Source organism: Epinephelus fuscoguttatus, linkage group LG2 (assembly GCF_011397635.1).
Source record: "Epinephelus fuscoguttatus linkage group LG2, E.fuscoguttatus.final_Chr_v1".
NCBI lineage: Eukaryota > Metazoa > Chordata > Actinopteri > Perciformes > Serranidae > Epinephelus > Epinephelus fuscoguttatus.
In genome coordinates, this window is record NC_064753.1 from 21,774,389 (window position 1) to 21,799,786 (window position 25,398).

The 25,398-nt window shown below is 39.3% G+C and overlaps 2 protein-coding genes across 2 annotated transcripts; one reads left to right on the top strand and one right to left on the bottom strand.

Moving 5' to 3' along the window:
• Positions 1-787: 787 nt before the first annotated feature.
• On the bottom strand, positions 788-18,092 carry LOC125899061 (nuclear receptor-binding protein-like). Its single transcript, XM_049593212.1, has 18 exons — positions 17,939-18,092; positions 17,183-17,598; positions 16,471-16,593; positions 13,676-13,777; positions 13,390-13,479; positions 13,094-13,134; positions 12,869-12,963; positions 12,282-12,365; positions 12,133-12,191; positions 11,953-12,051; positions 11,679-11,811; positions 11,100-11,190; positions 10,032-10,082; positions 8,431-8,566; positions 8,233-8,286; positions 7,995-8,058; positions 3,813-3,868; positions 788-3,356 (listed from the first exon to the last, which is right to left on the bottom strand). The coding sequence occupies exons 2-18, from the start codon at positions 17,420-17,422 to the stop codon at positions 3,294-3,296; spliced, it is 1,581 nt and encodes a 526-aa protein (XP_049449169.1). The 5' UTR covers positions 17,423-17,598; positions 17,939-18,092; the 3' UTR covers positions 788-3,293.
• A 2,067-nt stretch (positions 18,093-20,159) lies between these two features.
• LOC125880176 (poly(A) polymerase type 3-like) lies at positions 20,160-22,901 on the top strand. The gene is made up of 9 exons (XM_049562492.1): positions 20,160-20,202; positions 20,327-20,408; positions 20,628-20,737; positions 20,829-20,964; positions 21,008-21,097; positions 21,240-21,381; positions 22,142-22,214; positions 22,344-22,464; positions 22,765-22,901. The coding sequence occupies exons 1-9, from the start codon at positions 20,200-20,202 to the stop codon at positions 22,899-22,901; spliced, it is 894 nt and encodes a 297-aa protein (XP_049418449.1). The 5' UTR covers positions 20,160-20,199.
• Positions 22,902-25,398: the final 2,497 nt, after the last annotated feature.

Below are 25,398 nucleotides of genomic sequence, written 5' to 3' on the forward strand. Positions count from 1 at the left end.
CCCAAATGTAGGCTAAATTTTAGTGAGTGGCATGGCCCCAAAAGGGGTCCCTTGAACTCTCACCTCAAGATATCTGAATAAAATTAGGTTGTATGGGCACCCATGAGTCTCCCCTTAACATGTGAAGGCTTGTTCCAAGTAAATATTTTGTGCCTTACAGTCAATGTACTCCTTCAAATTAAAGCTGTGTATTTGTCTTTTAAAGTAAAGGTTGATGAGTCACCTAACACATGTACATACAGATGAATAACACATTAACACAGGGTTGTAGACCTCAAAATGTTAACTGTACCGATATTAGTCTATGCACAGCAGATAAGCAGTAATATCAACTCTAAAATAAGAAACCAAAGTAGTATGCGATTTCTTAATTCATCACATTGACATGGCATTTAACGAACCTATACTTAACAGTGTGATCAAATTCCTAATATTCAGTTACTGCTTTGATTTTGGTGTGCCACCCCAAGATTTTCAGTGGCCCTGTGGCCATCCCTGTGAAAATTTTCTGGGATCACCACTGCAGAATATAGTAAAAAAAAAAATGTACATCCCATTTTTGTTTAGTCCTCAATGGCATCCTTAAATGTCCTGTTTCGACCGTTTGTCAGTAAAATATGATATAAAACAGAGAACAAAGGGACATCATATTTGAGAGGCATGTGTGCATGTAATATTTTTATAAAAACCCACTAATCGATTAGTCAAATAAAAAATAAAAAATAAAAATGCAAAACAAAAAAAAACCAAACAAATAAAAAAGCAGTGACTCATTCTTTGGGACCTGTTTAAAGTAACAAAATGAAGCATTTCAGACATTTATTTGAAAGAATGAACATAGTTTGAAGAGTGGGTCAGGATACACATCCTGGAGAAGACACACACATTTACTTATGCTGATGCCATTTACAAAATAGAATATAAAAACATAACTAAAAGCTCACATCCTTAAGCGACAGCCTAAAGCTGCCCACCCTGTGTAATTATCTAATAACCAGTTTCAACGCCACCAATAATTGTGGAATAATGGAAAAGATACAGAGAGAAAAGAGAGAGACACAGAGAGTATAAAGCTGCTCTGGTGATCACATTGGTTGGTTTTTACCACTTCTCTATCCGAGACGCGGTGCACTTACATTCTTCTAGCTGACATCTTTGGAATATACAATCTTAGCAGTTCACAAATACATATACAAACAGAGGAAAATAAAGTAAACAATGCATCAATGCATTCAGATGGTCTACACTTGCAAATAATAGAAAACAAAAAGGCACACTGGAGCACAATCGTAGCCTGAATACATTTACAAATACTTAAAAACATGAGTGGAGGCTCATACAGTAGCCTTTAGTTAAACTGGTACTGTGATTATAACATATGTATAATCCCAGTGGAATAATCTGAATAAAATGCCAGAAAAAATGGTTATTGTATTTAATAATATTTTAACTTTTTTTTCTCCCATATACACACCAAGTGCTATATTTTTTTGTGGTCTTACTGCCTGTTTAAAGATACACTGTGATTTCCCTAAAAAAAAAAAAAAAAAAAAAAGGTATACTCATACAAAAGTAATCCCTTTCAACCATCACTTATGACCCACTATAATTATGTGGTGATGTATTTTTCTGCAAAGACTCTGCCCTCTGTCTGTAGTTTCTCATTTTCTTCTTATTTTCTTTGCTTGGGACTTTGGTGACGTGCACCCCCACCGCCCTCAGGTGAGGCTGGGGCTTTATAAAAAGTGCCAGACTGCAAGCGGCAGGTAACCCCCCCCACCCCCACTCAAACAATTACAGCGAGATGAAACGCCAACCAAGAGTGAATCTGGGGTTGGTTTCTACTCTAACTTTCACTGGCCAACATGTTTACAAGCAGTAACAGCCAATCCTGCACAGTATATCTTTAAGGTCTGTCATTACATGAACTTTCAGACGCAGTAGTAACAGTAAGTCAACAAAGAGTTCTTCGCCAAGATGTCACAAAAACACCACAGGCGGCTCCTTGATGTCAATACAAGTCTAGACAAGACATGTATGATGTAACATTTTGTGTTTAAAAGCATCTGCACTCTGGGAAGCATGATGTCAACCCTCTGAGTCCCAGCTGAAAACAATAGCAACAGAAACAAGAAAAGTTGCGCATTGGCTCCAACTCTCAACGACGTGGTCAGTGTGTGAAGTCATAGTAAACAAAAGGGGAATAAATACATGTCGTACAGTGTTTGTAACATAAATAAAACATACGATGCTCTAACAGATGAATCAGGAAAAGGGTAGGTCCTCTTTCTACAGCATATGGCAGCAGTGTTCAGTACACAAGACTCATATCGATGAGCTTTACAGGCAGAGTAGCATGTGTGAACCTAACAAGCAGCAAATGGCAAAACAATGAATTAAGTGATAAAAAGAGAGAACAGAGGACTTTAAGGCTTGTGCGTAGGCCCAGCATGAAGCAAACGGTCCAGCAAAATATAAAAACACACAAAAGAATATTCAGTAACACTGAGTTCACAGTACCTCAAAGTACTTACACTGCCCGAAGGGTGATATGCGGTGGTGCACAGACATTGTCTTCTGTATTAAAGGCCTTATAAAAATATTCATCATGGGTCTATTATACAGTCAGCTGAGAGAGTCGCATCCAGTTTTCAAACTATTACATCCATTTAACCTGATCGGTAAGTCACAGAGCCGTGGATGTTTGTATGTTAATGTTCACATGAAGCTTAACAAAAGGCAGCCAAATAAAAGAGGAAGAAAGAATGACTTGGCTTACACTGTAAAACTTTCTTTGGATAGAAATGTATCCCTTCATCTCTGGGGAAGCTTTAGTTTAGCTGGTTGTCAGCAGAAGTGGATCTAATCATTAAAATTTAGAAGTAGCGACAGGTGTGGTCCGAATCAGTCTTGATTACGTTTGAGACCGTCTCCTGACATGTTAACACCTCACACTTCAACACAACTGTAGCTTGAGGAAAAAGTGTGTTTAAAGGTAAAGCTGTAATCTAGTCAGGACTATTGAGACACATTTGTATGCATGTTTTGACTTCTGTGGGGTCACCTGGACTCTAAAATTGGCTTCATGTTAAAGCTTTTGTTGCCTTCCAGAAGGTTAATCCCTGACAGAGGAAAAACCCACCCTTTTGGTCACATTACCACCTAAGGCTTAGCAGAAAATACATTAAAAAAATCAGTAACTACAATAACCACGTTAAGTAACAAAAAAACAACACGTGACAGGGTTGAGAGTGAGCGTACTAAGAATGAGACGGTAACAGTCGAGGAAACCGTCACTGGTGAAGAGCTTGGCTTAATGATTCCTCTAGTAGATCAGCTATTTTGTTTTGGTCCACCTGTGAAGGGAACACAAACACTTTCAACAATCCAGGACATTAGAAATAACACATACACTAATCTGTTAGATACTGGAGATATGGCCTATCATTAAAGCTAGCACACACAGACACACAGAAGAAAGTCAGTGCAACAGACGAGACATAAAGCTGTTTAAGTATCCATAAAATCCATTAAGAGAAGTAAGTCATTAAGACAAAAGCCTACATATACTCTCACCCACAGGGAGGTGAAGTGACTATATAACATTAGCGTGGGTAGGTGAGTGAGTGGGCACAAGAGTACATATGTAGCAGCAGTAAATGTGCATATGGCTCTATGAGGGGAGGGTGTGTTTGTGTTGGAAGGTAGGTAGATCAGAAATAGCACACTCACCTACGATATCACCCACACACCTTTGCCTGCAGCTTTGCACTAACACACACACAAATCTATCTTTAACACAAAACACCCACCTCACTGATTAAGCCCAGCTGCACCAACTCTTCAGCCAACTCTTGAACATTCTCATCTGAAACACACACCAGCACAGTTAATAAGAGTAATTCATAGACATGTAGCATCACCTTCATCATCATCAGCTCTACGAGTCATGTGCTGGAAAGGGTCAGGTTTAGGGTAAATAAATACCACATTCAGAAAATGTGGTCCAGATGCTATTTTTAAAACCAAAGTCCACCTTAATACCTTAAAGACTGAACCCACTTTGTTTGGTGGTGCATTTTTTATATTCCTGTGGACACCTGATGAAGTATATATTATCAGTATGACTCTTTACAGATAAAAAAAGGACAGAAAGTCTAAACTGAGACTCATCTGGCAGGAGCATGAAAAAGCCAACATGTTTCAACCAGCATGGTCTTCATTAGGGCATGATCTGTTAAAACATGTTAGCTTTTTAAATATTCCTCTTTAGCCTTGCTATTAAAGGCTTAACAATTTAATGGACGGTCGTAAGCCCCTTCTCCTTCCCTCATTTGTAGAACAGTGAACTTTTTTTCTAGGCTAATATTTTTAGATTTTTACAAATGTTATAACGAACCCTGTCTTTGTCCCAAAAACCCAATTTAACTCATGAGCTCATCTCCTCTAAAACTGTTTAACCTAAAAGAATCAGTAGTAAATTTTGATTAAAGGAACAGTGTGTAAGATTTAGAGGGATTTAGTATCAGCTAACAGTGAGAATTGCAGATTGCAACTTCTCCAAATTAGATTTCCTTCCATGTTCATTGTTCAGGAGATTTTTAGCAGAACGGACCTGATGATTTCAACCAGTAAAAACACTGATTAGTGCAGTTTCATGTTAAAAAAAAATAAAAAAAATAAATCCATTTTCTGTCTTTTTTGATGTGGAGGGGCTGCTTACTATGGTGGCCAATCTGAAAAAGCAAATGGCTTTATCTAGAGCCCGTGTTTTGTTTTTTTTTGTCTGCTCTGGGCTACCGTAGAAACGCAACAGTGTAACATGGCAGTCTCTGTGGAAGAGGATCTGCTTCTTGTGTAGATTTAAACAGCTTATAACGAAAACACAACAATTCTTTCAGGTGACTATACACGAAAGAAAATATAATTATTGAATTATTATATTCCATATCTGCCAATAAATCCCCCTAAATCTTAAACACTAGACATTTAAGACTTCTTTCAATTCTCACTCAATATTCAACAGTTACACAGGATCTACACATCTTTCCCAGAAAAGGCAAAGATAAAGATTTCTACAGCAGCAGCAGCAGCAGCAGCAGTGTCAATAGTTTATGTTGCAATGCAGCTGAACAACCTTTTGTTATGTAAAATAACTTCAGCTCTAACTGTGCTGTTCTTCTGAATGTTGACATAGCATGAAAGAAGTATGAGAACTCACTACCTTTGGGAAAGTATAAAGCAGGTCAGGGGGAAAGAGAGTGCACCAAAAACTGATCTAAAAGTAAACTACAAAGGGCATCAATAGGAGTCTAAACAAAATATATACAACACTGCACAAAATATGTGGAAACATATGCTGGGTTTTATTCGACTAAAACATTGGAAAAATATATTCATTAACTAGTTTAAATTTCTGATAGAAATGTTTCATAACTTTGGATGCCTACTTTATCCTGAAAACTTACAGATACGCCTGCATAACCCTCCTCCTTGTTAATTGATGGTATCGAACGCAAATGTGTCTTTAACCTTTCTTTATTTTAGCTACCACCCACATTGAGACATTCTTGTGCCCAGTGAGCAGAGGGGTCGTCATGGTCTACTGATTTTTAATAACCTTGCTTGTCAATTATATCAGGAATGTGGACAAGACAAACAAATGAAGGAGATGGAGCATCCAACAACTTCGACACTGAGAAAAGAAAGACACCAGCAGCCCACAGCTATATGATGAAGCGACTGATACTGGAGCTGAGTGAGAGGCTTTCCTGCTGTTGTGTGTCTCGTGGTTTGACATAAACTCATCTAACAATATTAGTTACTATTTAATTATGAGGAAAAAATAAGTTTCAGTTGTGACAGTTTAATTGAAGTAGGGCGTTGGAGAGCTAAACATGAGGCTGAGGGAGTGAAATTTAAGTGGCTGAGTTAGCTAGTGACCCTGCACACTGTTACTTTGGACTTTGGCGTGTTGATAAGGAAAGCTTTGAAGAAAATCCCCCGGTATCAGCAGGAGGGACTGTTTACAAAGAAGACAGGGTGTGACTATGATGTGAAGTTACAGAATGTGTACCAGTGGTATTAAGGTGTGAGTGTGCAGGAGAAGACATAAGATGTGAGAAACAGTGGGAGAGAAAAAGAGCAGAGGAGATAAAGTTAAGTGAAGGAGTGAATCAGAGACAGGGAGATGAAAGCCTGGGAAGAGATGGTCAGATTTTGACATGGGAGGTGACAGCTGTCAGCTGCAGCCTTTCACAGGCCTGGCATTCCCCACACGCCTGCAACATTATACATGCCTACCATACCTGTAAGTGCATGTGCACATTGGATCATACTGCCTACATTATTCTGACCAGTGCAACAGTTGTTGTGCTGCGTTCTTTTCTCAACTGTCAGACTTTGGTTCCTAGATTGCTGCACGGGACTCAGATGCAAATCCTCAATTTCAAATAAATCAATTTAATAGTTAAGTGAAACATTCAGAATTTGTCAAGGGGGATCATTGTTGTTTTCCAAGACAATGTTCTAAAAAGCTCTCATGCCTACTGGGGTTTTAAAAGCAACTATGGCAATTAAAAAACAATTCCAGAATCTAATAAAAACAAATAATAAATTTGTCCAAAATAGAGGTGCAAGGTTTTCGTGACACAGAAGCGACAGTTAGTCTCGCTGCCTAAAATAGTCTTGCATAGTGTACTGTATATTGTGACGCCATCCGAGTTTCAAGCTCTCTGGAATTTCACTCTCACTTTCCTACATGCCTCAGTGCACACATATGGAGAGGTACCGTCTATTAAAACTCTGTGTGTGGTAAAATCTCATAGTACAGTGGACTTAGGTATGCTGTAACTCATACAGTCAAAACTTCATCATTTATCATCACCCACAGTCAAATGGATCTCTGCCATTAACCCTAAACCCAAGTAGTAAACCTTAACTATCCAGATGGACAAAATGGCCATTTACTATGACATGACCCTAGATTGTGCAAACTGAATCCATATGATTATGAGATATAAACTTTGTGCATTTGTGGTGCCTCCTAGTGACAGAATATCCCAAGACTGATTAACAAAGCTCGGACAAAGCCGCGCACATACACCAAGTTTGGTTAAAGGTTTGGTTGCTATTTTTGATTTCTGAGTATTTATGTAAAATTTGATGTTTCTAGAGCAGAAGACCATAAGATCAAAGAAACAGATGGATTGAGAGATTAATATTAAGAAGGACTTTTGACTCTAAGCCAAGCCATTCCCAAAAGACTTGCTGAAACATAAAGTTAATTGTTACAACACCACTTTGAGGTCACAGAGTGTCAATTTTTGTGACCGACTAGAGGGTGGAATTTGCAACCCACCTACAAATTCATCTCACAATTTTTACTGCATCAACACTTTAAGCAGAGAAAAATAACAAGAAAGAAATAAGAATGATGACAAAAAAAAAATAGGGCTCCAGCAGCTAATGTCGCTACTTGGACCCCTAAACACACATGCAAACACACATGCATTAACATGTGTCATTTTCTCCCCAATCCCATAAAGAAATTACTGTATGCTTTCTGGTATGATATTTTACACACATGTTGAAGTGCTTGTATGGGGACAAAAAAAAGAGACACACAGTCACACACATCTGACAGAAAGGTCTCTTATCTTCCCCTAATCTCATGTACACAGGACACACCTTCCAACAATATCAAATGATCCTTGAACTGCAGGAGTCACTGGAACACTGACTGTGGAAGGCTGTTTCTTGTGATTTAAAAATATTCTCCCTACTTTGTTTTCGCATCCAATAGCTCATACAAATCAACCCTCCCAGCTCACTTTTGATGTACTTGACTGTGAACTCTGAGTTTCAACACAGCAGTATTGAGAGAGCTGGGTGGTACTGTTAGGGTGTTGGCGCACATTCACCAAATGAGTGACTGTATCTTCAACCTCACAAAGTGATTAAGCGTCAGTGTGCGATAGAAGAGGTGGACTTACGAGGTAACATGTCACAGCTTAGATGTCTATTCAGTTTATCCTCCAGTTTCAGCAGTAATGTTAGCTAAAAGGGGAGAAACACAACAGGCAAAATTATTTTTTGTACTTCTATGTGAAAGGAAACAACAAATGGTTAGAATAAGATTACGTTGTTGGTCAGTGAGGGAAACTTTATATTGCATTATGGAGTAGGTAATAAACAAATGATCAACATATATATATTTTTGCAGAGACTTACATGATACTTTGCTCCCTCCTCAACAGATTCAACGTTACACTGCATCTGAATGACCTGCAGACAAAGCATGGAAATGTAAATTCACAGCTCTTGTTGAGAATTTAGAGCAGCACTTCACTCTGTCAAATACACAGTATACACCTTGCTTCAGTGACTGATATTCCTTTTGTTATGTGCAGTATAACCTGTGGTACACACCTGCCGTGTCTCGAGCTCTGCAGGTTCGGGGGTCGGGGATTTGACCAAGGGGATGACAATGGGAGTTTTTACAGTTTCCTGTGGAGGCTGCTGAGCACAGGGCAACCCGAACGCAGTCAAAGGATAAATACCGTTCCTGATACAGGGAAGGAAACATATATGCGTAAGAAAACCAAACATGCAACACAGTTTTAATAAAAAAATTCTTTGTTTGTCTTTCCATGAAGTAGAAACTTTACAACTCTAATGTGTACAACAAAAGTAACATGTTAGTCAAATACTATTAAAAAATTAGGAAGTCATTTAGATTCATCAAAACGCTGGTCTATCTGCAGCCAATTCAGTTGTTTGCCCATGATTTCATATCATAGACAGACATCAAAAAGACTGGCTGCACAGCAGAGGGGCCAAAAAGCATATGGCAAAATGTCTTTTTAATTTGGTACATTTAGTTAAACCACAAAACCTGTCAAGGAATTAATGTTTCAGAAGAGAAATACACAATGTTTAGATTATATCATATCACAAAAGCCAATCAAAAAGGCACCACAATTGTCAGATGGTCCTATGCTGCCCCCCTGTGGCCACAGTGTTTTATCTGTGTGGCTTAAGGAAACAACACGAGAGCAGCCATCATAGAAGTCATTTAAGAGCCGTCAGGCCCCCTTACTAGATATTAGTTACTGACTGGATGCTGCAGCTGATCTCACTGATCTGATACATCACAATATCTCTTGAGTTTTATACCGAGGTGAAGAAAGATAAAAGATTAAACTCAAGTGTATTATTTGGAAGTTTTGTATTTTGTTTGTGTTCTGATTTACCATCCAGCCTAGTTAAAAGTCTGAACAACAATAAGAGCACAAACAACTTTCTGAATTTGTAAGATTTTTCTTTTCATGATGTGTTATGTAATTTAACTTAATTATGGATACAAATAAAGTCAGAGTGTGTCTGTCAGCAAAAAACACTTTTTACATCAGTTATCATTTCCACTCAGTCACATGAGAGGTTTGATAAAAAGTTAGCAAATTTTCTGTAAACATTTAGCCTAATAAACAATTTACAGTGTTTAAAAGACACATTCTAGGTCACTAAATAATGAATATCAATAAATACAGATGCAATAATGAATAAATAATATAAAAGCATTCTGCCAGTATAAATAGTTCCTGTGCCTCTGAGCAGAACAGAGTATAAATACAGAAAGTAGGTTGTTATTCATGTGCTGATGCTTGTTAAACAGAGAGAAAACAATGCTGCTCTGGCAGTGATAACTGTGTGCTTTCATTGGTATGCCTGTGCAGACACATAGCTCTATAACTGCTGAAACTGACTGACAGCTAATCCAGCTGTGATCAGCTGCTGTCATCATCAGAAACGGATGTCTCCTCAGGTGGACTATAAAGAAAAGGCTGTATCATTTCTCTAAAAAACCTATTCCCTTGTTTCCTCTCTCCTCGCATGATTTCCTTGCATCTCTCCATGCATCCCTGGTGGGAGGGACTAGGACACAAGGGAACGATGCAAGTGAGGGAAACCTGGATGTGAATTAAAGTAATGGGATGAACTCTCTGGCTGCTCCCTGCTTTGCTTCTTACCTCACATCCTCCAGAAATTTATCAAGCTCCAAGGCAGGAAACTGTGAAAGCCTACAGAAAAAAGAAATACAATTAGATACTTCACTTTGAGGTCTTATCACCAGAGAAATTTAAAATAAGATAATGTTTCCTACAAACTCAAAAAAATCATTAAGGATTTACATATACGAGTAATGAAAGACACAGTATGTTGGACACATAGCAACAAATTCGAGGGCTTGAGACTTGCTTGACTAAAACTAATTAAAGACTCGACTTGACTTTGACTTGGTATTCATGACTTGACTTCAACTTGAGACAGAAGACTTGAAAGGACTTGACTTTTTTTCAATTAAATATTTGCATTTGTCTAGATATTCAGAAGTTACGTTTTGTTTTTCAAACATAATTGGATGATTTCTAGTGCAATGCGCGCAAGCCTGGCAACCTAACAAGGATGTGGCAGACCAACAGAGGCCTAAGCACAAGGCAGCTATCATGGAGGGGGATAGTCCAAAATAATATAATTTGGATTCAAGGATTATTTTGTTGATGACAGTAGTAAAAAGAGAACAGCCATGCACAAGGTGTGCAGCTAAAATAATTTGTGACACAACCACGTCAACATCCAACTTCATCCGTCACTACAGATCACAAAAAGAAAGGTACGTGAATGTGTCTTTTTAGCTAAATTATTGGCTTATTGTTTGACCAGATCATCAGAATTTCATATGACTTGACTTGTCAGCTGCTGACCTGAGTACTGACTTGACATGTCTTGTTTGACTTAAAGCTTAGACTCCACTTGACTTGCTTGATTCTCACCATGGTAACTTGAGACTTGCTTAAGACTTGAAAGCTAAAACTTGAGTCTTGCTTGTGACTTGCTCATGGGTGCCTTACACCCTCCTCTGCATTACACTGATAAACATATCTTCTTGAGTAAATTCAGAAGGAGAAAATAACACCAATGCTGTTGCTGCTATTAAAACAAATACCTCTATCTGAATGACTAGTGTAATTATCTGTGCAGGACGTAGCTGACACTGACTAACACTATAAATAAGAAAACCAGCATGTGGCCCTTACTTGAGCTGAACATCTTCTTTCTTCTCAGCGATGACCAGGTTGGGGTCCAAGTTCTTAGTAATCTCCTCCAGGGCATTTTCAGGAATCATATCTGCATAATTTCAAAACCATTAAACCATTTTATTAGAGAAAAGACAGACATTTCTATGTCCGATATCTACCAACATTCTGCAACTCACACCAAAAACAACCCAGATCTATAAATAGCACTACAGGTAAGAGGAAAATATGTATTTCTGATTTTGGGGTGAACTGTCCCTGTAAGCTTGCAGACTGTTTCACTTTCTTCCTGAGTTAAGTCACCTTTGTCTACATACTGCCTGTGGCTGTGAGGGCACTATGACCCCTTCTGCATTACACTTAAGGATCTGATCCATGGTTGAAACAGAAAGTTGTGATTAGTGGAGCTTTAGTAGCTTTAGCTTTAGCTTTGAGTAGCACCTACTCCTGCTGAGCAAGCTCAAGAGTTTTAACTCCAGCTCAAGTCACTCAGTCTTTTACTAAACCATTTCATTCTGATTAAAGCATATCAAAACAACTAAATGCTGTGTCTTTTGTTTGTGTGTGTTAAAGACTCACGGTGGTGGCTGACAATACAATGTGCAGCCAGCAGTTTTAGCAGCGGTACTTCAAACAGAGCTTGGTTAAACAGCAGCTCTCTGGCTGTAGGCCGTGTACTGGGATCACACTCCAGGCACTTCTTGATTAACTCCTACAAAAACAAAATCTGGGTCACACACTCAAGAAAAATGTTGTGTGGGACTTTTAAATAAGACACATTAATACACACACACAAATGCACACACACATCCACACAGAAATCTGATATTAACTTTCACGATATTGATCTCACCCTCTGCAGTGGGTCTTCCAGTAACTGTATGGCATTGTCGATGGCCTCCTGAGAAATGAAAGAGGACTCTCCATTGCCCTGGATTTCCAAGAGCGCCATCTACAACACACCAACACGTTAACATATTGCTTTAACAATGGACTCAGGCCATTCTATCATGTATCATGGGTACCATCTCACCTCTAAGGCACACATGCCAAACGAGTAGATGTCTACACGTGTGGTGACATCATCAACAGCTACAATGAAAGGAGGGAATAAGGAGAAAACAGATATAGCATTACCTAAATGTTTATCAAACTATGAAGTGAAATTTCAGTCATGTCTACCTCCATATTCTGGGGCACAGAAGTGCAAGTTCTTCTGTTCCTCATGACACGTCTTCACATTGTTGTTGATGGTGTCTGGGGCAACTGCAGATAAGGAGAGAATATGGAGGATACATGGAATTAGGATGGAGAACAGTAAGACCCCTAATGGGGGTCGGGACCGCCAGGTTGGGAACAAGCAGTGTAAACTATAGTGCAGGACGTTAAGAGTTTGGAGGCTGCTTTTCAGCACATATGAGGTACAAGAGGTGAACAACCTGCAGAGAAGCTTTTGTGGCTGGTGTTGAGTCATTGCAGTATGTGTGCACACAACTAAACCTACACACCACCCTTGTTCACATCTCATACGATGTGCAGGGGTTATTTCCATAAACGAGAAAAGAGATACTGTCACCTTTTTTGTCATATGAAAATGCTTCATTGTTTAGTTAAATTACCAGATGAAAATGTTACTCTTGTGCATAATAATAATAATAATTCAGCAGAATTTCTTTGCCTTTAAATCTGTAACTCAGTATCATTCGACTCCATCAGCAGCGCTCCAGCTCCACTACCACACCCTCTGTGAAACCTGCATAACTCTTTACCTGATCCGATCTTGATGAGCCCGTTGTGTTGGATGAAGATGGTGTCACAGGTGAGGTTGCCATGGATGATGGGAGGGTCACATGAGTGGAGATAACTGCAGTGCAGAAAAAAGAAACACCCACAAAAACTCATTAGAAAGTGACTGGACTATTTTCTATGTGAATGCATCTTTCTGTGAGTGACCATATTGAATATCACATAATGTCTGAAAAGATGAAGCCAACCTGAGAGCAGACAGGATCTGTGTGCACCATCTCTTCCAAGCCTGTAGGACCATACACCTTATCAGAGCGCTTACTAGCTGCTTATATCTTCAAATTATTTCATTTCTTTCTTTTGCCAAATGCCAGATGCCAATTACTGTGTTAACAAAATGATTGCTCCTCGCTTTGGAACGCCCATCTGATCCCAGCTGTGATAAAGGGGCTGTCACCTTTCACGAGATATGTACATCATGCACAGCAAGTCTTTCATAGACAATTACTCTACTATGGCAAATTTACATACAGTTAGTTATTACCTTTTCATTCATGGTTTTGTGATTCTTCTTTGTCTTCTTTAGAAACTGCTTCAAGCTTCCTGATGACATATATTCAGTGATGAAAATCACCTGAGGGAGAGGAGGCAATCAGGGGAAACCTCATGAACAGAGACCATACAAATATAAATAAAAAAAAGATGAAAAATACTGTTTCATTTTTGAAAATTAATAATTTATTTATAAAGACAGACAAAAGATTCAATAACAAGCTTGTGTCGCCAATTTCAAGTCTACCAAATAATGTTTTGCCAGGTCTGAGACTCACCCTGGCCCGGTTCTCCTTCGTGTCGGCCCAGTACTTATGGAATTTGACGATGTTCGCATGTTCCAAATGGACGAGGTTATCAAATACTGCCTTCACTTTCTCCTAAACACACAGGAGAAACAAAAAAAATATGTTACAATACTAATCAATAAGGTTGAGCCAAATACTCAGATAAAACAAGAATAAAATACCTATTTTATACTTATAGTAACATTTGATTGAAATGTGTCAATATCCCTACTCTTGATGAAGGAAAATCCTCATTTAGCTGCTCTGTAAATTGTTTTCTAACAAATAATAAATACAGCAACTTCTGATCAACCTACATTAATTTCAGTCTTAAAATAACAACTTCTGGTCAGGTCCCACCCGTTTCCATTATTGTCCATTTCTGATGTAAATCACACCCACTTCCTGTTTCAAACCCGCCCATTCTGAGTAGAATTACGGACACAGATAATTTAGCTGGTTGACCAGATAGAGATAGTTGTGTACTTAGTAACACATTTAACTTTACACTGAATCCTCTGTGCCTGACTGATGAGTAATTTATCAGAAAGAACTACGCATATGAACAAAATAAAATGAATCATAATTTTCTCTCATGTTCTCATATAGATTTGACCTTAAACAAGGGGTGCCAAACTGGTATCTTACTAGTGAAGTGATAATATACATGGTGCATCATCATGACTCTATTAGTCAATCAAAAGAAAATTCACCAGTAACTGTTTTCATAACTAAGTAAATATTGAAGTCATGATGATAGTTTTTAAAGGATTCAAATTTCAAAAAAGTCATCAACTGTCTATATGTGCTTAAAACAGCTGCTGAAATTAGCAAGGATTCTTTTTTAATATTTTTTTGGGGGGGCATTTTGCCTTAAATTGACAGGACAGTTAAGCGTGAAAAGGGGAGAGAGACAAAGGGATTGACATGCAGCACAGGTCGGAGTCGAACCCAGGCCGCTGCGGCAAAAGCCATATGGAACGCCTGCTCTATCCACTGAGCCACCAACATCCCATCAAAGAGGATTCCGCTTGCTAAATTTCACATGCTGCCTCTCTCTCCTTGGCAGCTTAAGCTGTGTTACTTTTTTACGAAATATATGCTCATATTCGCTGTGGGCATTCATGAGCGCCTCCCATTCCACAGGTGTAAAATAAGTTGATCTCTTTTTCTCTCTGGTTGCCATGGTGAATCGAGGTATCAGGGCTCCACTGACAATGGCTTTTTATTGTGGTTTTGCACGTGCTTAACTCAAGGTGTACCTACTCAGAGTTGACTGAACTGATTCAAATCAGCTGTTCTGAAACCGGATACTCAGAGTTTCCCAGCTCAGGGTAAGTCAACTCAGAGTTCAGGATTAGACTCGGAGTTTGTTGAACCTCCTACCTGGAATACCCCTCTGGGCCTGGTGCATGCTCTGCTATAAATACCTCCTTTTTTAGGTAGTAAGTCTCTCTCTGTCTCAGGGACACTGCCTATCCCCAGCCGGCCTGAGGACAGCTTCTGGTTTTTTTTTTTCAGTTGACTACTTATATTGGTTGTCACGCACCCATACATGCCTTTTATCACTGACTTACTGCTGTCACGCGTTGTATTAACTTGTGTATGTTTTTGTGAATAAATCACTGTTCTTGGCAGCCAGTTTGTTTGGTCTCCCTGTCTTGTCACAGCTTTTGAGCCAGGCTGTGACATAGTAAATGAACTATCATTTGATTTTCAACTGTTGGTCAGTCAAAACAAGCTATGTGAAGATGTCACTTTGAGGCATTTTTTAACTTTTTAAAGACATTTCATAGACTAAACAATTAATCAAGAAAAATTTTGGCAATTTAGCAATAATAAAAATAATTATTATGTGCAGTCCTATAGAACACAATGCCAGATACTGTGCAACAATGGTAAAATGTACACAGATTATCATGTTGACAAATGGTCTATAACTGCTTTATGACAACAGGAGGGGATTTTGTTTTTAATATTTCACACACAAGGTAAGAAAGTTTTCCTTTGATATACCTGGATACTTGAACATATTGTAAAGGCTCATTAAAACTCAGGATTTTGGAGCATCTATTGGCAAAAATGGTATATTATATTATATATTATTATATATTATATAACTATGTTTTCAATTGTTTATAATCACCTGACAGTACAAATCATTGTGTTTCTATTACCTATGAGCCATTTATATCTACATACAAAATGAGTCCTCTCCCACAGTGTCTGCCACGTTGTTCTACAGTAGCCCAGAATGGACAAATCAAACATTGGCTCTGGAAAGGACCAACTGTGTTTTTGCATCAGCCTCCATAGTTCTCCTACACATTTGGCACACAGGAGAAGTTTCAGTTCAACCGCACTGCTAGATGCCACTAAGTCCAACACACTGGACCTTTAAATGCCAACAACAATATATCACTGACTCCCCAAATTTATGATACTTACAATATGTAAGTACAATTTTTTATTTAAGGTATATGATGGATCTCTAAGGCAAGAAACCCCCAAAAATTAACTGCCATTGCTTGACACTGGTTTTTCCAAATTGCAGACCAACAGCTGCATCATTTTACCACTATAACGTGTCTGTGTGAACTACAGTAAAAGTAGTATAATCCAATAAAAAATGATTCTGTATATGTGCATGAACTACTAAGGCACAAAAGATCTGTGAGACTAAGACAATGTTCTATTTCCTTTTTCACACCTGGAGGGGAAATCACAACCACACCTTTGTGAGTCCTTCAACTGTTTTATTCCTACATTGTAACACTTAGACTCACCTGCAGCGATTTGAAGTTCTTCCTCTGTGAAATCATGACTTCATTCCATACTACCTCCACCCCTTCCTCTGTGTCCATGGCCAAGTACGCAGCATCTATTCCTGGTACATTACGCTGATTCACCTGCAGTAGAAATGATCAGAAATAGCTTATGAGGTAATATATTTTAATAGTGAAATGAATAAACAAAAAAAAAAACTTGAATAGCATACATTCACTGCCATGTTTCAGCTGACATGGTCAAGAAAGAGTTGTGCTAGCCATACCTTCTGTATGGTATTACTGAACATGGACATGGCAGGTGATTTATAAAATAGCTCCCAAGTTTTGAAAAAGCTGCACCACAGACAATGAACTGAAGTCTGATTTTGTGGACCCACGATGTTTGTTTCCTTCTTCATACTCAAAATGAGCTTTATTGTAGTGTTCTTAGTTGTGAAACAGAAAATGTATGCATGTACTCAGAACATTCCCCTGGATGTTCTCAGTGTCATCTATAACATCTGTCACAATTCATTGTCTAGGGAGCAGTTCCATGTTTTACATCCTATGACATCACAAATTTTAGGTTTATCACTATAGTTTTTGGGTTTATAAGAGTGTTATTTACAAAAAATGTTGGTCTGTCTTAGGCCATAGGAATAACATGTATTAATTTTAAAATTGGCTTAGTTTCCCTTTAAATGTAATGCAATCTCCTGGCCGCCCTTACTTCCTCTTTGCGTTTCTGCCAGCGGCCACAGGGACTCTCTTCCAGGATTTCTGACTCATCTTCACTCTCATCCTCATCCTCTGTTGCTGTGGTGGCAGAAGGATGAGTGGAGGCCCCAGGCGAGGACAAAGATGCTCCACCTTCGACCTGTTGAGTATCGCTGGACATGTGTCCTGCTGTGGACTCTGGCGTGTCTCCCTCTGAACCAGGAGATCCTGTCTCCTGTGTCTCCGACATCATGACACAGCTTGTTAGCTTGCTGGCTGTCCCACCTGGTCTCCTGCTCCTGGGCTGCAACAAGTGATAGGAAGCCTCTGTCTTGCTTTCTCCTCTCTGTTTGAGCTGGTGGTCACATATTCATTTTCCTCTCTGGTCTGGCTTGACACAAGATAACGATAGAGCTCGAGGAGGGAAGGCTGTAAACAAATGACATATTTAGGTTTGTATCTTTTGGCAATAACGTTACACGTAGCATTATTTCTGACGTTAAATCATAACTTCTTTCCCCCCCAACTACCGTTAGCTTAATTACCCACTGGGAGATAAACTGATGTCGTGTGCTTTATTTGATAGCTTGGACTCGGAGGCAGAGAAACATTACTGCCACGGGACACTGAAACATCACTCACTGTGGCTACTTCAGTTAACTTAGCTATTAAAGCCTCTTGCTAATGCCCAACGTTAGAAGTTCACCGGTTTACTGTTAAGTTTTCCCGGCTAACAAGCTAATGACAGGTAAATAAACAAATAACTTACCGCGGAGTACAAACTACCCCCGTATCGAGAGTCCTGGGTTACATACTGCTGAAAAGAAGTAAAAACAATAACTGTTTTTGGACAGATATGTTAGCTAGTTCGTCATAAAATCCGCTGATGGCACAGCTGTTGAACTGGCTCGCGAGTCGCGACAGCGGAAGTCGAAAACGCTTGAGCGTCACGTGACTCATGCAGACTTCAGCTAGTTCCCGGAAGTTAATGGCGGGCCATTTGATTACATAATACTGAGAGACAGGACTACTATTTATTAATATTAGTACCAGTCAATAACTGCATTGATTAACAATCCATATGTAGCCCGACGTATGCAGTTGCATCCTTATGTTGTTTTTAAAAGTAAAATTCGCTAATATTTGAGGATTAGAGTTAACAACTAGGATTTCAGAAGACTTTATTTATCCCATACCCTGGAAATTCACAAGTTACAGCACCTCAGAGCAGAGTCAGAGGCAATAGAAAAAATAATAAGTGACTGGGTGTCAAACAAGGATAAAAAATATGACTAAAATACAAATGAAATAAAATTAAAATGATAGAAAATCTATACACACCTCTCACTGAAACAGATACTGTATGTTCATGACTGACAGATGCACAGGATGATTGTAGTACGTATGATCAGTAGTATTTTTACTGTGAAATATAGAAATTAATAAATATAATCCCACAGGAAGTGGCAAAATATTGCACACTGAAATTTGCGCAGGAATGTTACATAGTAGGCCTATGTGCACAGTACACAGTATAAATATAAGGGATGTGGATAAGGATATGTATATGACATAGTATAATCATATGATAGGAACATATTACACTGTATAACTATGTGTAATCTGTATATAACATATGGTTATCTGCCTTGTTGACATATTTTAGGCTTTCCTTACCTTGGTGAAAGAGCATGTTGCTGTTCATTGCTTTAAATTATTATTATTTTTTTTTAATTAGTCTTGTATAGTAGTCAAAAGCAATTACAACCTATCGTTTATTGCAAATGTAATGATTGTAATGATTATGTCATCTTCATCACTTATGTCATCTTTATCACTTTCAGCTGGACAGACAGGGACCAACATGTGACTACCAATTACTGTCAAGTGGCAGCACAATGGGTCACTGGACTAGCAGCAGCAGTTTATAAACATTTATATTTTATGTATCTTTGTCTTTTTTCTATGCACTTATTTAAGGCTATAAAATAATTTTCTAATAAACTCAGAAACATGAGTAGCATGTCAAGCAGTTTGTCTGTGCCCTTCCCTTCATGTTGTCCTCTCATAGTCTCCACCTTGGTGCTGCCTGGGGATGTTCCAATCGTTTAGAGAGAGGTACACATGCACGGTTTTTTCACTAACATGGAGATGAGAAAAAATAAAATGGATAAAGCCAGCAGGAATAATTTTACACTCACTTCAGATTACAACAAAAGAGTATTTGAGGTTATCATTCTCAAAAACTGCATCAGCACATTTTCCACAGACAAAGACCACACCGTGGGAAGCTTTGGGTTATTAAAAATTAGAAACAGTGAAAGGCTTGCAAAACCCAGGGAGATGAGATGCAGGGTGAAGGTGCTGTCTCATTGCAGGGACTGTTCAGGCTCTATTGCATCCCCCTGTTCTTGTGCTGAAAGAGAGAGGGGGGAAGGGTTAGACAGACCTATTGTCCTCAATTACTCAATTAGTTGTTTTCTGTGGACAAGAAAAAAAAAGCTTTCCTCTTGATTTTTAAGGTAACACATCCTGACTAACTGACTCATTGAGTTGATGGTCATTTTATAGGTGAAGCATTCCTTTAAAATTGTGCAGTCTTTTGAAATTGTATAATTACGGTTATGATTATTGTTTTGTTTCTGTACATTTCTTTATAATTTACGTGTCTCACCTGTCTCCTACATCACTGACAGACTTGTAAAAGTACATGCCCTCTTTGAACTTATGCTGGTGAATTACTTAATAAAGTATGAAATCATCTCTTCACTTTGTCAACTCATCAACTTTACCTTTGACAAACATTTATTTTTAAAATCACATCAGATACACTCTTCACCACATCACATTCTTGAGTGGTCGAACTCAAGAAGACATTTAGATTTTTTAGATTTTCATTTTAGTTTTGTGGCTTTTATGAAATGACAACATTTAAAAAATGATCTTTGTGTTTTATTATCTGCAGAGAGAAAGTTACCTAGACACCTAGAGTCACTCTATAAGGAGTGGCTCCAAGAAATCTGTGAACAAATGGTAAGACATTTTTCTTTATCTATACTGTTTTGTTGTTGTTTCAGAAGTAACTCCACATATGACACCAGAAACATGTTATTGTATTGTTAATACATTGTATTATTACTTTTTTGGTTGGTTTTAGAACGTACCTGAAACAGTCACTGCACACGTTGGTGGCAATCTCGTCCTGTTCAGTTCCTATCATCTGGGAGTTCACTCAAAAGGTAATGAGTTTCTCTCCTCAGTTGGCAGCTTTTGTTTCACAGAGGTTCCTGACTTCACTGATAAATTTGTCTGCCATCAATTTCACAAGTGACACCTAGATGTTATAGTCAAGGGGCGTGCAGCATGAATGTACAGTACATGGTGATGATAATGGCTCAGAGCATAGTTACATATTTAAAGAGACTCTCCTCTCATATGAATCTGTGCTGTTCTGACAGGTGCTGATATCGATGTCCTCTGTGTTGGACCCAGTTTTCTTGAGAGAAACGATTTCTTCACCTACTTCTTTCAAAAGCTGAAAGCTCAGGAGGAGGTCAACAACATACGGGTTAGTCTATCAGTGCTTCACTACTGTATGTGCAAGTTCAATGACATTTTTCTCCCTGTTGCAAGTGAATGACAATATTGTTTTTCTTTAGGCTGTTGAAGAGGCAACTGTTCCGGTCATCAAGTCTTCCTCTGAAGGAACTGAGGTAATTTGTTCAGAGAAAAAGTATAAACTCTCCTGTGTGCAGTATCCCTCTTTAAGATTTGTCTGCATGTGTCTTGATCATTGTTTCTGTGTTTGATTGTTTTTATTATTCTGTTTGTTTTGTAGGCTACAGAGTCACAGAGGAGATCCTCAGAGCCGTGCCCAACATGCACAACTTCAGGCTCACTCTGAGAGCCATCAGACTGTGGGCCAAACATGAGTTGAACACATGTCTACACATTTCAAAAAGTCAGTTTGCAGTGGGCTAATGTAAATTAAAACAGACCATTGTTAACATTAGGTAACATTGTGAACTGGAGGTCTTAATTTTTATTCTCATCCTCTCATTTCTCCTCAGGCCGTAACATTTACTCCAGCACCCTGGGCTTCCTTGGTGGTGTTTCATGGGCCATAATACTGATTGCCAGAATTTGTCAACTATACTCAAACTCTACAGCGTCCACCCTGGTGACCAAATTTTTCCTGGCCTACAGTATAAGGTGAGTTGACAAACCAACATCGAGTTGAGTTTAGGAAGGCCCTGTTTAGACCTTGTATCAACATGTGCTTTGGCTGATCTGATCACAAGAGGACAGTGCTAAATACAAGTGTAAACCACCACCAAGGTGCATTGTGATCCGATCACTCAGACCACTAGCCATGGTGGGCTGGGACACATTCGACCACATATCTTTTGTAGTGTAAACTCTAATGTGTCCTAATGCGTTCCTTACAAGGGCTTCATCATCAGTGCAGGACGTGGTGGTTGTTTTGGTGACAGCAGGCTCTATAACTTACCCATTTTAAGTCAAGTTGGACAAAGTGTTGTGTGACTGTGCATCATTCTGCCTTATGGAAGGATACATGTTGAATTCTGCTGACAGAGATATCTCCAGCTGTACTGACACCACTAACGTGACTAGCGAGCATGCTACAGAGCAGCTAGCAAAAGTGTGGATGTAATACCTGTGTGTGGGGCAGCAACGTAATCTGCTGGAGATGCATGGTTAACACAGGTGTAAATGATGATGTGTCTTGGCTGTTCATGTGTGACCAGATCACCGAAACGCATACTAATACCAGGTCTAAACAGGGCCTAAAAGACACTGAGATCCTCTGTAATCATAGTCACCTCACTTGACCATGAGTGAGTTGAATTAATGCGTTGCTTCCATTAAAAGCAGATTTGCTCTCTATGGACTTTGTAAAAGTTGCAGATGATGATCAGATGATGTGAAAATATCTTGTGTTGTGTGTCAGGACTTGGCCAACCATAATTCAGCTGAACATACCAGAGAAGTGCAAATTCAACCTCCCTTTCTGGGATCCCAGGGTAAGGCCTCAACAGGAGTTTTATTAGTATTTTAGGTAACGAATAAAGGAGACAGGTCAGTCGGTTGATTATGATTTTTGCTCAGAAGCACAGGTAAACTGAGAATACTGTGTTCTTTTGCATTTCCAGATTCATCCAAGCGACTGCTACCACCTCATGCCCATCCTCACCCCATCATACCCGGTGCAGAACAGCATGGTCAACGTGTCTCACTTCACGGTGGCCATCATGTCAGAGGAGTTCAAGCGAGGTATGTAGTCACCAAGCTGAAATCCACCAAATCCTCACAGTGCACTCCTGCATCATGGGCCTGTTACCTTTACCCTAACAGAGTTGATCAAACACAGTCTCAGAACATTCATGTTGGCTCTGATACAAAATCAGTGGGTCAGGAAAAGGAGTTTTAACTTCAATTACTGTGCTGTCATTCTGGATTAAGTTAACACAGTTTAGCAACTCAGAGCTTCCAAAATATTACACAGATTCAGTGAACAAAGATGGGATTTTGTTTCACTCAGACTTTAACTAGCTTTCCTTTCCTCACTCACAGGCCACACCATCACCGAGGAAATACAACAGAACAAAGCAGAGTGGACCAAACTGTTTGAAACTCCAAACTTCTTTGAGAAGTACCAGTATGTATTTTCACAGAAGCTGAAAATAAGGACAAAATACACCACTTTGTAAAATGTTTCCACCTAGTTTGTTTGTAATTCGTTAGCATTCTGATCTTTTAAACATGCACATTCTGTGATAGGCTTTAATGCTTTTTTCTTAATTTTTCCACACACACATATATACATATCTTCATTAAGAAAAAGGACAACATAATCATCCGATATAAAGCTCTGCCTTCTTTGGAGGCAGAATTAACAAAGTAAACCCTGTGAAGATTCTCCTGTCCTCTCGTACCCTCTATGCTCGAACCTTAATGTCACATCCATTTTTTTTTTACACATTGTGCTTTATGGTGTGTGAATTAATGTTAATGTTAATATTAATATTTTGTGATTTCTAAGGCAGGCACTTAGTACACTTCATAATGTAACAAATACAGTTTTGTTGTTGTAAATTTTGTACGAAACATGAACTGTTGAATGTCTGTTGGGTGTTGAATGTGCAAAACTGATGCAATTTCCATTATGCTTATCTTTTTTATTTTGTGACTGATTTAAATTTGTCCTTGATTTTAATATTTGAATGCCGGTTTCTTAATGAAGGTGCAGACAGGGTTTTTCTCGTTTGCTGTTATGAAATGAAAATGTCGAAAGAATTGTTTTAAAGTGATTTCGGACGTCATAGATCATAAGTTTGTTCCCATTCAGATTTTCAGATTTTCACTTTACTTAAATTTGATAGTTGAGTGCTGATTATTTTATGGATGCACAGAGCAGGCTTTGCTGAAGCTTGTTCAGTTGATGTAAGAGGCTGTTAACGTGTGCTATCTGACTGAAGAGTTTCTGTTGTTGCATCTTACATTGTTTTGTTTGAATAAATCTGCCGTGTGTTCTGATCTCTGTTTTTTTCATTTTGCCAAATTTGTACTGAAACTCAGTAAGATTATTGAGCAATTGGAAGGTCAGAACAGGCAGCGTTCTTGATGTGGCTAATAATGTTGTTGAGATTCAACATCAAATACACACACACACACACACATTCTTGACAGGAGCCACTCACCTTTTTAAACAGGCTTCATCCTGGAAGCGACGGACCCGGGCACAGTTTCCTAAAGGTATGGATATACACTATATATACTCAACAAAAATATAAACGCAACACTTTTGTTTTTGCTCCCATTTTTCATGAGCTGAACTCAAAGATCTAAAACTTTTTCTACACACACAAAAGACCATTTCCCTCAAATATTGTTCACAAATCTGTCTAAATCTATGTTAGTGAGCACTTCTCCTTTGCTGAGATAATCCATCCCACCTCACAGATGTGGCATATCAAGATGCTGATTAGACAGCATGATTATTGCACAGATGTGCCTTAGGCTGGCCACAATAAAAGGCCACTCTAAAATGTTCAGTTTTATCACACAGCACAATGCCACAGATGTCACAAGTTTTGAGGGAGCGTGCAATTGGCATGCTGACTGCAGGAATGTCCACCAGAGCTGTTGCCCGTGAATTGAATGTTCATTTCTCTACCATAAGCCGTCTCCAAAGGCGTTTCAGACAGTTTGGTAGTACATCCAACCGCCTCACAACCGCAGACCACGTGCAACCACACCAGCCCAGGACCTCCACATCCAGCATGTTCACCTCCAAGATCATCTGAGACCAGCCACCCAGACAGCTGCTGTAACAATCGGTTTGCATAACCAAAGAATTTCTGCACAAACTGTCAGAAACCGTCTCAGGGAAGCTCATCTGCATGCTCGTCGTCCTCATCGGGGTCTCGATCCGACTGCAGTTCGTTGTCATAACTGACTTGAGTGGGCAAATGCTCACATTCAATGGCGTCTGGCACGTTGGAGAGGTGTTCTATTCACGGATGAATCCCGGTTTTCACTGTTCAGGACAGATGGCAGACAGCTTGTGTGGCGTCGTGTGGGTTAGCGGTTTGCTGATGTCACCGTTGCGGATCGAGTGGCCCATGGTGGCGGTGGGGTTATGGTATGGGCAGGCGTCTGTTATGGACAACGAACACAGGTGTATTTTATTGATGGCATTTTGAATGCACAGAGATACAGTGACAAGATCCTGAGGCCCATTGTTGTGCCATTCATCCACGACCATCACCTCATGTTGCAGCATGATAATGCACGGCCCCATGTTGCAAGGATCTGTACACAAATCCTGGAAGCTGAAAACATCCCAGTTCTTGCATGGCCAGCATACTCACCGGACATGTCACCCATTGAGCATGTTTGGGATGCTCTGGATCAGCGTATATGACAGCGTGTTCCATTTCCTGCCAATATCCAGCAACTTCGCACAGCCATTGAAGAGGAGTGGACCAACATTCCACAGGCCACAATCAACAACCCGATCAACTCTATGCGAAGGAGATGTGTTGCACTGCGTGAGGCAAATGGTAGTCACACCAGATACTGACTGGTTTTCTGACCCCCACAGACCCCCCAATAAAGCAAAACTGCACATTTCAGAGTGGTCTTTTGTTGTGGCCAGCCTAAGGCACACCTGTGCAATAATCATGCTGTCTAATCAGCATCTTG